General features: G+C 37.4%; 1 protein-coding gene across 6 annotated transcripts in view; it reads left to right on the top strand.

Annotated features, from left to right (window-relative positions):
* The window catches only part of ERO1B (endoplasmic reticulum oxidoreductase 1 beta), a 64,470-nt gene that overhangs the window by 21,259 nt on the left and 27,552 nt on the right, over nt 1–15,659 (top strand). For 4 of the 6 annotated variants that reach the window (XM_070471043.1, XM_070471044.1, XM_070471045.1 and 1 more), the window contains exons 4-6: nt 4,356–4,397; nt 5,243–5,305; nt 5,769–5,851. In XM_070471043.1, the coding sequence (XP_070327144.1) occupies nt 4,356–4,397; nt 5,243–5,305; nt 5,769–5,851 (188 nt within the window). The remainder of the gene's footprint in view (nt 1–4,355; nt 4,398–5,242; nt 5,306–5,768; nt 5,852–15,659) is intronic. The other 2 variants (XM_070471047.1, XM_070471048.1) reach the window with 1 other exon arrangement.

Genomic DNA, 15,659 nt, shown 5'->3' on the forward strand with positions numbered 1-15,659 from the left:
ACAAGATTATTAACCACAGTGTAATTAACAAAATCAGGAAATTAATATTTATATAATACTAATGTCTATAGCTGTGATTCACGGGGTTGCAGAGTCGGACACAACTGAGCTACTGAACTGAACTGAATGTCTATAGACTTTAATCACAGATCACCAGCTGACTTAATAATGTGCTTTTACAGAAATAGCAACAATAACAACTAAGTTTCTGACCCAGAATCATACCTTGCATTTGGATGTCATACCTCTTTAGTTTTTTTTAATCTGGAATAGTCCTTCAGTGTTCCTTTCTCTTTTGTTGTCTCTTTAACAAACCCCTTCCCTCCCTCCTTTCTTTTTTCCCTTCCTCCTTCCTTAAAATACACCAGTTATTTTGAGACTACCTCTTATTTTGTTTTTTTCTGGCCTTTTCTGATGGTTGCATTCAGGTCATGCACTCTGGACAGGACAGCATGGAAGGGATGGCATGTCCTTCTCAGTGTCCTATTGGGGGGCACATTACGTCATCATGATTGCAGGATTAGTCTTGCATGGCTGTATTTCTTCATGGTAAACTGGGAAACATTTTTTGAAACTATGAAAACATCCAGTTTTTTTATTGTATTTTTACCATCGTGGTTTTAGCATCCACTCATGATTCTTGCCTGAATTAATTATTTATATGATGATTGTCCAATAGTGATTTTTCTGATTCCATTTCTTCTACATTAGTTGACATTCTACTGCATAAAGAGCTTTTCCTTTATTTATTGTATGTTTATGTCAATATGAACTTGAGTTATTTTAATATCATTACTATCATTATGGTTTTTAATAACAGCTTTATTCAGACATAATTCACCTACCATAGAATTCACTCATTCTAAAGTACACAATTCAGTGAGTTTTAGTATATTACAGAATTGCACAACAGTCATCACTCTCTAGTTGTAATACTTTTCACTACCCCAGAAAGAAACCCTTACCCATGAGCAGTCATTCCGTCTTTCTTACTCTCTCCTGCTAGAAACCACTAATCCATTCTGTCTCTATGAATCTGCCTATTGTGGACACTTCATGTAAATAAAATCATACCGTATGTGATCATTTGTGACGTTTCTTTTGCTTAGCATAGTGTTTTGAAGGTCCATCCATGCTATAGTGTGTATCAGTATTTCATCCCATTGCTGAGTATTATTCCATTGTATGGGTATACCTCATCTTGTTTATTTATTATTTGATGGACATTTGGATTGTTTCCACTTTTTGGCTACTGTGAATAATGAATAAATATCTAGGCACAGATATTTGTGTGTACATATGTTTTTCAGTTCTCTTAAGTATACTTTGGAGTGAAAGTGCTAGATCATATAGTAACTTTAACTCTTGAGGAATTGCCAAACTGTTAACCATTATGGCTGCATCATTTTACATGGACTCTAGCAATGTATGATGGTTCCAGTTTCTGTGCATACTTGTCAACACTAACTGCTGTCTTATCTTTTTTTTTTTTTTTTTTTGGCGTGGGTTTTCTCTAGTTGCGGCAAGTGGGGGCTATTCTTCATTGTGGTGCACGGGCTTGGAAGCCATGACTTCTCTTGTTATGGAGCACGGGCTCTAGGTGTGCGGGCTTCAGTAGTCTTGGCACACAGGCTCAGTAGTTGTGGCCTATGGACTTAGTTGCTCTGCGGCATGTGGAATCTTCCCAGACTAGGAATTGAACCCATGTCTGCTGCATTGGCAGGCAGATTGCTATCCACTGTGCCACCAGGGAAGTTCTCTGTATTATGTTTTATTTTAGCCGTCCTTACAAATGGCATCTCATTTTGCTTTTGATTTGCATTTCCCTGATATCAGGCATCTTTTCAGCGCTTATTAGCCATTTGTATGTATTCATCAAAAGCATGTCTGTTCAAATACTTTGCCCATTTTTAAATTGAGTTGCCATTTTATTGCTGAGCTGTAAGAGTTACTTTGCACAGTATATGTTTCTAAGTTGTTTTTATGTTAACATATCAGTTTCTTTTTGTCTACAGTGGCTTATACTCTGTAGTCTTAGATTTCTTTTTTTTTTTTAACTTTTTATTTTGTACTGGGGTATAGCCAATTAACAATGGTGTGATAGTTGCAGGTGAACAGTGAAGAGACTCAGCCATACATATACATGTATCCATTCTCTTTCAAACACGCCTCCCATCCAGGCTGCCACATAACATTGAACAGAGTTCCATGTGCTGTACAGTAGGTCCTTGTTGGTTATCCATTCTAAATATAGCAGTGTGTACATGTCCAGCCCAAACTCCCTCTCCCTCCCTCTGCCCTACCCCCATAAGTTCATTCTCTTAAGTCTGTGAGTCTTTCTATTTTGTAAGCTCATTTGTATCATTTTTTTTAGATTCCACATATAAAGGATGTCATACAGTATTTCTCCTCTGTCTTGTAGACTTAAATTTCTACCAAAAATAAGTGAAAGTGTTTATTTGCATGTAAATCCCCAACATAAGAAATCTAACACAAGTATTTAAAAATTTGTCTCTTCCCTTCCCAATGCCATCTTCTTTCATTTCTCTCTGGAGATAAAAACTATCCCTTTATATTGGTTCTTTTAACTAATGTGAGGACATTTGTATTTCTCTCTCTTTGGGGGAGAATTTACTAGGCATTTCATATTGAACCTGAACTTGTCATGATATGGAGTTGCAATTTGCATTCTATAATTTGAAGTCTAATTTAATCATGAGGCTCACTTAATTTTGTAATTTGCAGACTGCTTCATATTGTTAGTGGCAATGGCGAGGTTTATGTTTGATTTTAGTTATTAGCTTTACATTTGTCATTGCTTTTAATAATTCCCCTTTGTGATTTTTATGTTATACATGACTATCATCTGTGGTGCCTATCCCAATATTTCTCAATAGCCTGTATTAAGATTCACTTAAGTTACAAGTTACTGCATTTAGCATCAAACCTTTTAAAAAGCTGCAAGTACACTTTTATTTTAGCATATTATGTGAGTTAGAAGACAACAGTGAGAGGGCACTTTTGATAAGTATTTCATACCTTAAATTCAGGGTCTGATAACTGTAACTGTTACATTTGGCTTGAGTTTTATAGTTTTCTCTCTTCTGCCCTCTGTTAGTGGTGCTAGAAGACACTGAAATAAAATATTGGCAGCAAGTAATGTTTTACTACTTGATCTCTTTGTTCATTGGGGAAAAATTTTTATCATTATTGTTACTTACATTCTTCAGCCTGACAGAAGAATATTTATTCTGAAAATGTGATTAAGTTTTATCTATGAAACATGAAAAAGTTTTAATAGGTAATTTGCTAATAATTTGATAATCCATAGATTCAGATGTTGGAAATCAGTCCCCTGGTATGATCTGAGGATCAACCTGATACTGTCCGCTTTCAGATATAATTTTTGTTTAAGATTGTGTTTGATAACCCAGTTGTAATGATTCATAGATTTATTTATGCTTGAAATGAATTATTGGTTTTACAGAAAAGATAGACCTATATACAGTTCTTAACACTGATGCAGTTCTTACATTGGTAAACCTTTAGGTTAATCATGAACCAAAGAGCTTACTCTTTAAAAAAAAATTATTGAAGTGTGGTTGATTTTGTTGTTTAGACATTACATCATGTTCACAATGTTGATAATTTCTGCTGTATAGCAAAGTTACTCAGTTATACATATAATACTTTTTTATATTTTTTCCCATTTTGTTTTTTCACAGGATGCTGAATTTAGTTCCCTATGCTATACAGTAGGGCCTTGTTGTTTATCCATCCTACATACAGTAGTTTTTATCTCCTAACCCCAAACTGCCAATCCTTTCCTCCCCCACACCCTCCCCCTTGCCAACCACAGTTCTCTCAAAGAACTTACTCTTGCTTTTTAGTATTAATTCAAAATTATCTAAACTTTAAATGTCAACTTTGAGCAAAACTTTTAATTGTCAACTTTGAGCAAAACTTTTAATTGAACATAATAAATTTCAAATAATTTTGAATTTTTAAGAAGTTTCTGTGGAAAGAAAGTTTATGGAAAAAGTGATTTTGCTAGGGTCTTTTTGAACCTAAAAATTATATAAACTATTATTTACTGCGTTGAGAGTTATTAGAGCTGATTATGACAACCTTTGTCTTTCAGTTTTCTGTACTATGATTTACAAGCCTGTACATTGGGGTAGTTCTTTACTTTTCATCTCAAGAGGTAGTATGAAAATAGAATTTGAATGAATGTATATTTTCTCCTCGTGGACTAAAACAGTCTTTGAATTAGGATAATGGCATTCATAATCTGTGAAAAAAATCTCAAGAAATATAAAGATAATTTTCTAAATTTTTATTGTTGTTCTTTTAAGAGTAAAATTCCAGTTGGAATTAAAGCTGGGAATTCTAATAAGGTAAGTCACTTTTCTTCATTAAATATTTCTGCTTTACGTAGTGAAACTTGCCCCCTACTGGTTGATGCGGTTGCAAAAGAGAACCATAATATGGTTAGCTGAGAAGAGACACATTTTTGCCTGAAAATCCCAAATCCCTAATTTTGTAGCAAGTCATGAGGTGTAATATATTCTTACAATTAAATTATATAGCTTCTTTTGAAATACTTTAGTTCTGTTTTTAGAACTTCTAGAAGAACTATAGAACATAACTACAGTGTCAGTTTACCTAATCAGCAGGTGTTTTATCAGGCATGTGTTTTTACTCTTCTTTTTCAACAAGATAATCATACCTTCTCTCTCTGCTTCCTAATGCATTTGCTCTCCATTTTGTTCTTATACTCTCTACCATTTGCAGTCTTCTGTGCTCACCCTTTTTTATGTATTTTTGTTTCAGATCTAAAATAAATAGTATAAAGATAACTGAAATCCTTTCTGAACTCTGTCCCAGTCCCACTATCTAATAATATTTCCTCCCTCCTTAGAGCTAGTCACTTTGCTGAAGTTGTCGTGTATCCTTCTGTGATATTTTTTATGTTGTATTACACACGTATCTACAAGTAATATATAGAGCTTTTACTTGAAATTTTTGAAACTTTAAAATAAATTTATATTTTGTGTTTCTTCAAGTTAAAAACATTCTTTACTTAATAGTTTTACTCAGTATTGGCTTTTAACATTTTATCTCTGCTGATATATGTAGATTTTGTTAATTTTAATAGCTGTAAAATACTCAGTTGTATAGATATTTGTATAATTGTGTGACTAGCCATTCCTCTGTTGATAGACATTTCAATTGTTTTTAGGTTTTTGCTATTACAAACAATGACGCACTGGCATCTTTGTCTTTCGTCGAATTGTGCACATATGTAAGAGTTTCTTTAGGTCTATATTTAGAAGTAAGATTGCTGGGCCAAAGGGTATGCCTATCTTAACATTATGAGAGTACCAAATAATTTTCTAGAGTGATTCTTGTTTTTAAATGTTGCTCTGGATAGAGATGCAGCAGTAGGACTGCTGGCTCAAGGATTTATTCATATTTGCAGCTCTACGTAAATGTTAAGTTACTTTCCCAAGAGGGTCTTCTCAGTTCACATCATCACCAACATACCAATGCAAACTGCTATATTTTTAATGTCTTTGCTTACATTATTAGGTGGAAATTTGTGACATATTTTCATTTGTATTTCTTCTGTATGTTAGGGATTTTGATGATAAGATGTATCTGTATTTAGTATATATTATCATTGACAAATTGACTCTTCTGCCAATGGAAAATGAAATAAAGATAATAATAATCACTAAACTTACTTATTATGAACTTCCTTTCAGTACTCAAAAGTGGCAAATAATACCAAAGAATTAGAAGACTGTGAGCAAGCTAGTAAACTGGGAGCAATTAACAGCACATTAAGGTAAATTTATTTTAGTAGTGTTAAGAAAATATTCTCTTGTTTAATTTATTTGCATTAGAAATCTTTTATTTTTCTTGTGATTTTGATTAAATACTAGTTTCAACTAATTTTTAAAAGGAAGAAGTTATTCTTTATCCTACATTCCATGATAGCTTTCCTTCTTCTTGACTAATTTGTTCTTAAATTTCTGTCATCAATAATGACTATATTGTCATCAATAATGACAATAATGATATTAAAAAAGACTATTAAAAAAGGCAGTTTATCAGCTAACAGGGTTTATGAGTCATTCTTTATGATTATTATAGGAAAAGAAACTTGAATATCTAAGTTTTTTAAAAATAGTAATTCATTGCAGGAAGGGGAGGGTGAGATGATTTAAGAGAGTAGCACTGAAACATATATATTACCATATATAAAATAGACAGACAGTGGAAATTTGCTATATTCCTAAAGCCAGTGCTCTCTGACAACCTGGAGGGGTGGGATGGGGAGGGAGGTCTAAGAGGGAGGGGACATATGTATACCTGTGACTGATTCATGTTGATGTGTGGCAGAAATCATCACAATATTATAATTATCCTCCAATTAAAAGTAAAAATGGTAATTCAATCTATATGTTGCATTTTGACTATTAAAGGTTTCTATTAACATAACTGTTACAATTCATAATTTTTTTTTCTGTTGACTTTTCTTTATTTGCTCTAAGTACAAACCTGCTTTTGAAGGCCAACATAAATAATTTGCAAGTGGTCTCAGATAATGCAGTATAAAATGACTGAGCAGAAGGCCGTATTATAGAAATTATTTTTCTTGTTTAGATATGTAGTTGTGTACTATAAATGTTAAAGACTTAATAAAGTTAGCAGTTTTATGTATCTGATTTACTGATGAAAATTCTAATGTAGAAAAGTAGAAATGATGGTATAATAAACACCCATATATCCACTACTCCAAACAAATAAGTGTTAATGTTGTCTACTATGTTTTTGAGAAGAATGTCAAAGACAAATTTGAAATTCCACATGTTTCTTTCTCAGTCCCTGTTTTCTTCCCTTTTTTCTCAGAAGTAAATGAATTTGGTGTATATATAGTCCATATTTTTGTTTTTAGTTTTTAATATAAACTATATGTAGATACATAGATGTAGTTTGTGTAGAAGATTTTATTTTTCCTTTATGTAAATTATGTGTTAAATAACATTCTGAAACTTTCTTTTTACACTGCACATTTTGCTTTCTAGATATATCCATGTTAAAACTCAAGAGATTTGCCTCTTTCTTTTAGCTCATGAATGGTTTTCATCATATAAAGCAAAAGTCACTCAGTCATGTCCAACTTTTTGGGACCCCAGGGACTATCTACAGTCCATAGAATTCTCTAGGCCAGGATACTGGAGTGGGTAGCCTATCCCTTCTCCAGCGGATCTTCCTGACCCAGGAATCAAACTGGGGTCCCCTGCATTGCAGGTGGATTCTTTACCAACTGAGGGAAAGCTGTCAGGGAAGCCCAGTGTTCATCAGTGGGCAATAGACAAGTAAAATATGGTATTCCCCTACTGATGAACATTTTTTACTTTTACAAATTGTTGCTATTACAGATTTTTTACTTTTACAAATTATGCCACTTTGAGCATCCTTGATAATTTTTTTTATATACACCAGAAGTGAAATTGTTGAATCTTAGGACTGCCCTCTTACAGCTGCTCTTTTTTTTTTAATGTTTATTGGCATATAGTTGCTTAGCTGTTCTTGATATTGCCTAATGGCTTTCTAAAATACTTATGTGGCTGTGTGTTGCCTCCAACACCAAGAACTTGTTTTGTTGTCCACATCTTTGACAAAAATTGATAATATTTAACTGTGAAATAGTATCTCATTTCTCATTTTTGTTTAATTTATATTTTGTTGATTACCAGTGAGTTTGAGCATTTTTTCCCCTCTGTTTATTGGGCATTTGGGTTTCTTATTCATTCAACAAATGAATGTCAGGCACTATCCTAGGGATATAGCAGTGTACATGAGAAACAGTTTCCTGCCCATGTACAGCTTAAAACAAAGTCAATGAGAAGTAAGTCAAATGATGATGAGTGCTGGGGAGAAAATAATGCAGGGAAGACTGAGAGAGGGGTTGGAGTGAAGGTGCTTGGAATGAAGGTGCTTGCACTGTTTTAAATTGGTGGTCCAGTGGTTAAGAGTCTGCCTTCAAATACATGGAGCCCACTTTTGATCCCCGGTCAGGGAACTAAGATCCCACATGCCTCGAGGTGCAGCAGTAGATAAATAAATAGTCCAAGAAGACCAGAGTGATAACAGACAAAGTGCTCTTGAAGGCATGAGTCATGATAATATGGCTGCAGGGGAGGGGGTAGTGGTGTTGGGGTTGGTGGGTGGGGGAGACGAGTACTCCAGGCATGCATAATGGTGAGTAAAAGGCTCTGAGGTTGAAGTGTTCCTTGACTTCTTGAGGAGTCACATGGCCAGTGTGGCTAGAGTACAGTAAACAAGAACAAAATAGAAGAAGATAAGATCAAAAGGTGCTGGGGGCGGAGTGGCCAAGGGCAGGGTAGGGTGGAGATCTCATAGAGTCTTGAAGACACTTAACTATGAATACTGATTTCAAACTGAGTGGAATGAAAAATTACTGGAGGATTTTGAGAGAGTGGGTTTGGCAGAGCCAGGTTTTTGGAAGCCTGGTTGTATAGTTATAGTAGTATCCTGCTAAGACATGATGGTGGTTCAGTTTAGACCGGAGTGATAGCAGTAGAATCCCCAGGGAATTTGACTTTGGAGAGCAGTGGGATTTGATTCAGTTCAGTCAGTTCAGGAGCTCAGTCCATGTCTGACTCTTTGCCACCCCACAGACTGCAGCACGAGACTCCCTGTCCATCACCAACTCCCGGAGTTTACTCAAACTCATGTCCATTGAGCCGGTCATGCCATCCAACCATCTCATCTTCTGTCATCCCCTTCTCCTCCCGCCTTTAATCTTTCCCAGCATCAGGGTCTCTTCAAATGAATCAGTTCTTCGCATCAGGTGGCCAAAGTATTGGAGTTTCAGCTTCAACATCAGTCCTTTTCAGGACTGATTTCCTTTACGATGTACTGGTTGAATCTCCTTGCAGTCCAAGGGACTCTCCAAGAGTCTTCTCCAACACCACAGTTCAAAAACATTAATTCTTCAGCTCTCAGCTTTCTTTATAGTCCAACTCTCACGTCCATACATGACTACTGGAAAAAACATAGCCTTGACTAGATGGACCTTTGTTGGCAAAGTAGTATCTCTGCTTTTTAATATGCTGTCTAGGTTGGTCATAACTTTCCTTCCAAGGAGCAAGCGTCGTTTAATTTCATGGCTGCAGTCACCATCTGCAGTGATTTTGGAGTCCCCAAAAATAAAGACTGCCACTTTGTCTATTGTTTCCCCATCTATTTGCCATGAAGTGATGGGACTGGATGCCATGATCTTAGTTTTCTGAATGTTGAGCTTTAAGTCAACTTTTTCACTTTCCTCTTTCACTTTCCTCAAAAGGCTCTTTAGTTCTTTGCTTTCTACCATAAGGGTGGTGTCATCTGCATATTTGAGGTTATTGATATTTCTCCCAGGATTCTTGATTACAGCTTGTGCTTCATCCAGCCCAGCGTTTCTCATCATGTACTCTGCATATAAGTTAAATAAGCAGTGTAACAATATACAGCCTTGACCTACTCCTTTTCCTATTTGAAACCAGTCTATTGTTCTATGTCTAATTCTAACTGTTGCTTCCTGACCTGCATACTGATTTCTCAGGAGGCAGGTCAGGTGGTCTGGTATTCCCATCTCTTTCAGAATTTTCCACAGTTTGTTGTGATCCACACAGTCAAAGGCTTTGGTATAGTCAATAAAGCAGAAATAGATGCTTTCCTGGAACTCTCTTGCTTTTCCGATGATTCAGCGGATGTTGGCAATTTGATCTCTGGTTCCTCTGCCTTTCCTAAAACCAGCTTGAACATCTGGAAGTTTATGGTTCACAAACTGTTGAAGCCTGGCTTGGAGAATTTTGAGTATTACTTTACTAGGTTGTGACATGAGTGTAATTGTGCAGTAGTTTGAGCATTCTTTGGCATTGCCTTTCTTTGGGATTGGAATGAAAACTGACCTTTTCCAGTCCCGTGACTCCTGCTGAGTTTTCCAAATTTGCTGGCATATTGAGTGTAGCAAAGGTGTTTGATTACAGAACTTAATACAGGACTGGGGAAACAGACTCTTGGAGGGCACAAACAAAACCTTGTGTGCACCTGAACCCAGGAGAAAGGAGCAGTGGCTCCACCAGAGACTGACCCAGACTTGCCTATGAGTGTCCAGGAGTCTCTGGTGGAGGTGTGGGTTGGTGGTAGCCTGCTACAGGGTCAGGGGCATTGAGTGTGGCACTGCATTCACTGGGACCGCATGCACGGGACCTTTTGAAGGAAGTCACCATTATCTTCATTACCTCCACCATAGTTTGGTCCCAGGTCAAACAAGAGGGAGGGAACACAGCCCCGCCCATCAACAGATAATTGGATTAAAGATTTATTGAGCATGACCCATCAGCAGAAAAAGACCCAGTTTACCCCATAGTCAGTCTCTCCCATCAGGAAGCTTCCATAAGCTTCTTATCCTTATCCATCAGAGGGCAGACAGAATAAAAACCACAACCACAGAAAACTAATCAAACTGATCACATAGACCATAATCTGTCTAACTCAGTGAAACTATGAGCCATGATGTGTAGGGCTACCCAAGAGAGATGGGTCATCATGGAGAGGTCTCACAAAATGTGGTCCACTGGAGAAGGCAGTGGCAAACCACTTCAGTATTCTTGCCTTGAGAACCCCATGAACAGTATGAAAAGGCAAAAAGATATGACACTGAAAGATGAACTCCCCAGGTTGGTAGGTGCCCAATATACTACTGGAGAAGAGTGGAGAAATAACACCAGGAAGAATAAGGGATAGAGCCAAAGCGAAAACAATGCCCAGTTGTGGATGTCACAGGTGATGGAAGTAAAGTCTGATGCTGTAAGGAACAATACTGCATAGGAACCTGGAATGTTAGGTCCATGAATCAAGGTAAATTGAAAGTGGTCAAACAGGAGATGGCAAGAGTGAACATCGACATTTTAGGAATTAGTGAACTAAAATGGACTGGAATGGGTGAATTTAACTCAGATGATCATTATACCTACTTCTGTGGGCAAGAATCCCTTAGAAGAAATGGAGTAGCCATCATAGTCAACAAAAGAGTCCAAAATGCAGTACTTGGGTGCAATCTCAAAAATGACAGAATGATCTCTGTTTGTTTCCAAGGCAAGCCATTCAATATCATAGTAATCCAAGTCTCTGCCTCAACCACTAATGCTGAAGAAGCTGAAGTTGAACGGTTCTATAAAGATTTACAAGACCTTCTAGAACTAACACCCAAAAGAGATGTCCTTTTCATTATAGGGGACTGGAGTGCAAAAGTAGGAAATCAAGAAATACCTGGAGTAACGGGCAAGTTTGACCTTGAAGTACAAAATGAAGCAGGGCAAAGGCTAACAGAATTTTGCCAAGAGAATGCACTGGTTATAGCAAACACCCTCTTCCAACAACACAAGAGAAGAGTACACATGGACATCACCAGATGGTCAATACAGAAATCAGATTGATTATATTCTTCACAGCCAAAGATGGAGAAGCTCTATATAGTCAGCAAAAATGAGACCAGCCATTGACTGTGGCTCAGATCATGAACTTCTTATTGCCAAATTCAAACTGAAATTGAAGAAAGTAGGGAAAACCATTAGACCATTCAGGTATGACCTAAATCAGATCCCTTCCGATTATATAGTGGAAGAAACAAATAGATTCAAGGGATTAGATCTGATAGACAGAGTGCCTGAAGAACTATGAACAGAGGTTCATGACACTGTATCGGAAGCAGGGATCAAGACCATCCCCAAGAAAAAGAAATGCAAAAAGGCAAAATGGTTGTCTGAGGAGGCCTTACAAATAGCTGAGAAAAGAAGAGAAGCAAAAGGCAAAGGAGGAAAGAAAAGGTATACCCATGTGAAAGCAGAGTTCCAAGGAATAGTGTGAAGAGATAAGAAAGCCGTCCTCAATGATCAGTGCAAAGAGATAGAGGAAAGCAATAGAATGGGAAAGACTAGAGATCTCTTCAAGAGAATTGTGATACCAAGGGAACATTTCATGCAAAGATGGGCACAATAAAGGACAGAAATGGTATGGACCTAACAGAAGCAGAAATATTAAGAATAGGGAGCAAGAATACACAGAAGAAGTATTCAAAAAAGATCTTAATGACCCAGATAACCACAGTGGTGTGATCACTCACCTAGAGCCAGACATCCTGGAGTTCGAAGTCAAGTGGGCCTCAGGAAGCATCACTATGAACAAAGCTAGTGGAAGTGATGTAATTCCAGTTGAGCTATTTCAAATCCTAAAAGATGATGCTGTTAAAATGCTGCACTCAATATGCCAGCAAGTTTGGAAAACTCAGCAGTGGCCACAGGACTGGAAAAGGTCAGTTTTCATCCCAATTCCAGAGGAAAGGTGGCAGTGCCAAAGAATGTTCAAACTGCTGCACAATTGCACTCATCTCACACACTAGCAAAGTAATGCTCAAAATTCTCCAAGCGAAGCTTCAACAGTACATGCACCGAGAACTTGGAGATGTTCAAGCTGGGTTTAGAAAAGGCAGAGGAACCAGAGATCAGCTTGCCAACATCCGTTGGATCATCAAAAAAACAAGAGAGTTCCAGAAAAACATATTTCAGCTTTATTGACTACACCAAAGCCTTTGACTGTGTGGATCACAACAAACTGTGGAAAATTCTGAAAGAGATGGGAATACCAGACCACCTGACCTGCCTCCTGAGAAATCTGTTTGCAGGTCAGGAAGCAACAGTTAGAACTGGACATGGAACAACAGACTGGTTCCAAATAGGAAAAGGAGTACATCAAGGTTGTACCTTGTCACCCTGCTTATTTAACTTATATGCAGAGTATATCATGCAAAATGCCAGGCTGAATGAAGCCCAAACTGGAATCTGATTGCCATGAGAAATATCAATAACCTCAGATATGCAGATGATACCACCCTTATGGCAGAAAGTGAAGAAGAAGAGCCTCTTGATGAAAGTGAAAGAGGAGAGTGAAAAGTTGGCTTAAAGCTCAACATTCAGAAAAGATCATGGCATCTGGTCCCATCACTTCATGGCAAATAGATGGGGAAACAATGGAAACAGTGACAGACTTTATTTTTGGGCGCTCCAAAATCACTGTAGATAGTGATGGCAGCCATGAAATTAAAAGATGCTTGCTCCTTGGGAAAAAAGATATGACCAACCTAGGCAGCATATTAAAAAACAGAGACATTACTTTGCCAACAAAGGTCCATCTAGTGAAAGCTATGGTTTTTCCAGTAGTATGTATAGATGTGAGAGTTGGACTATGGTAACTGCAGCCATGAAATTAAAAGACACTTGCTCCTTGGAGGAAATGTTATGACAAACCTAGACAGCATATTAAAAAGTAGGGGCATTACTTCACCAATGAAAGTCTGTATACTCAAAGCTGTGGTTTTTCCAGTAGTCCTGTATGGATGTGAGAGTTGGACTACAAAGAAAGCTGAGCACCGAAGAATTGATGCTTTTGAACTGTGGAGTTGGAGAAGACTCTTGAGAGTCCCTTTGACTGCAAAGAAATCCAACCAGTCCATCCTAAAGGAAATCAGTCCTGAATATTCATTGGAGGGACTGATGCTGAACCTGAAACTCCCATACTCTAGCCACCTAATGTGAAGAACTGACTCACTGGAAAAGACCCTGATGCTGGGAAAGATTGAAGGTGGGAGGAGAAGGGGACAACAGAGGATGAAACGGTTGGATGGCATCACTGACTCTGTGGTCATGAGCTTGAGTAAGCTCTGGGAGTTGGTGATGGACAGGAAGCCTGGTGTGCTGCAGTCCATGGGGTTGCAAATAGTCTGACACGACTGAGCAAGTGAACTGACCTGATAGCAGTGGAAACGTTGAGAGGTGGTCAGATTCAGAATAGATTTTGAAGGTAGAGCTGATAGTATTTGCTGAAGGATTGAATGTAGTATATGAAAACAGATAGGAGCTGTGAATAATTGCAAGATTTGGAACTAAGAAAATGAAGCTGCCACTTGCTGCACTGCAGACATCTACAAGGGAAGCAAGTTTGATGGGAAATTTTAGTTCGACCTTGTACTAGTTAAGTTTGAACTGCCTGTGGAGATGTCAAGCAAGCAGATATACAAGTCTCAATTTCAGGGGAGAGGTGTGGACTGGAGAGAAAATGTGGGAGTCATTCAGTGACTATGTGATATTTAAAAACCATAAACCTGAGTGAGATTACCAAGGAGAAATTAAGAATAGAGAAGTGATCCAGGGACTGGGCCTTAAGTAATCATAAGATTTTTGAGGTAAATGACCTGTTCATATTCTTTGCTATTTTTCTCTCCTTTGGGGAAAGGGTACATTTCTAAATTAATTTGTAGGTACTCTTCATATAATCTGATAATATTTCTTTGTTGGTTATATGGGATGTTAGGGCTTGTCTTTTGATTTCACTTACAGATTTTTGTTGTTGAACCATAGTTATTAATTTTTTTAACTTTTAAGTTTAGCACACATGTAATAAAGTATACAAGTCTAAGTATAAAAGTCAATTTAATTTTACAGAGTGGACCAACTCCATTAGCCACCATCCAGAACAAGATACTTGCACTCAGGAGATCACCTTATGTGCTTTCGTAGCCATTATCACTTTCCAGAGTTAACCATGATTTTGAGTTATATTGCAAAGATTAGTTTTGCCAACTTATATAAGTGGAATAATACAGTGTATCTTCTTTTGTATCTGGCTTATTTTATGCAACATTATGTTGAATAATACGCTGGATGTTTTGGCCATTTCACAAAACATTTAGGTAGCTATTTGGTCGTACATTTGTATGCATTCCTGTGGAGAAGTATACCTACAGGAGAAATTGTTTAGTCACTGAGTCGTGTCCAATCCTTTTGTGACCCCATGGACTATAGCCTGCCAGGCTTCCCTGCCCATGGCATTTCCCAGTCAAGAATACTGGAGTAGATTGCCATTTCCTTCCACAGAGGAATCTTTGAATCTGCATTGCCTGCATTGGCAGGCAGATTTTTTTTTTTTTTTTTTTTTTTTTACCACTGAGCCACCAGGGAATTAACTGCCAGGTGGTTTTCCAAAATGACTGTATCAAAATGTATTGCTGCTAGTAGTGCTGTACAGGAATTCTTCATCACGTAACTTCTTTGACTACCAGTAGTGCTTTATAGAAGTGTAATTGACATACAATACACTATACCTATTCAAAATGTACAATGTGATGTTTTGACAAGTGTACACTCGCAAAGATCAGCACAAGCAAGATAATTATACATACACTCCCCAAAGTTTTCTCATGCCCCTGTGTAATCCCTCCATCCCATCCCTTCCTGCCCATTTCCCACTTTAAAGATGACTACTTTAACTCACAGCAGCATCTTGATACGAAGCCCTAGGTTAAGCCCAAGAAATTCTTCTGTAAGTACTGTGGCATCGATCTTCAAACTGACTTTTTAGAAAAGCTGGACTAGATGATCACTAAATTTCCTTCCAACTCATTTTGAAACCAAACTGGGCCAGCTCTATTAGCATTAGATTAGCATTCCATGTCTTTTCTGCTACCATGGCTTTAAGGAAGGGTTAGATGAAACAATTAGAAAACCTCATCAAATAAAGGTACT

This window comes from Odocoileus virginianus, chromosome 7 (assembly GCF_023699985.2).
Source record: "Odocoileus virginianus isolate 20LAN1187 ecotype Illinois chromosome 7, Ovbor_1.2, whole genome shotgun sequence".
NCBI classification, from domain to species: domain Eukaryota; kingdom Metazoa; phylum Chordata; class Mammalia; order Artiodactyla; family Cervidae; genus Odocoileus; species Odocoileus virginianus.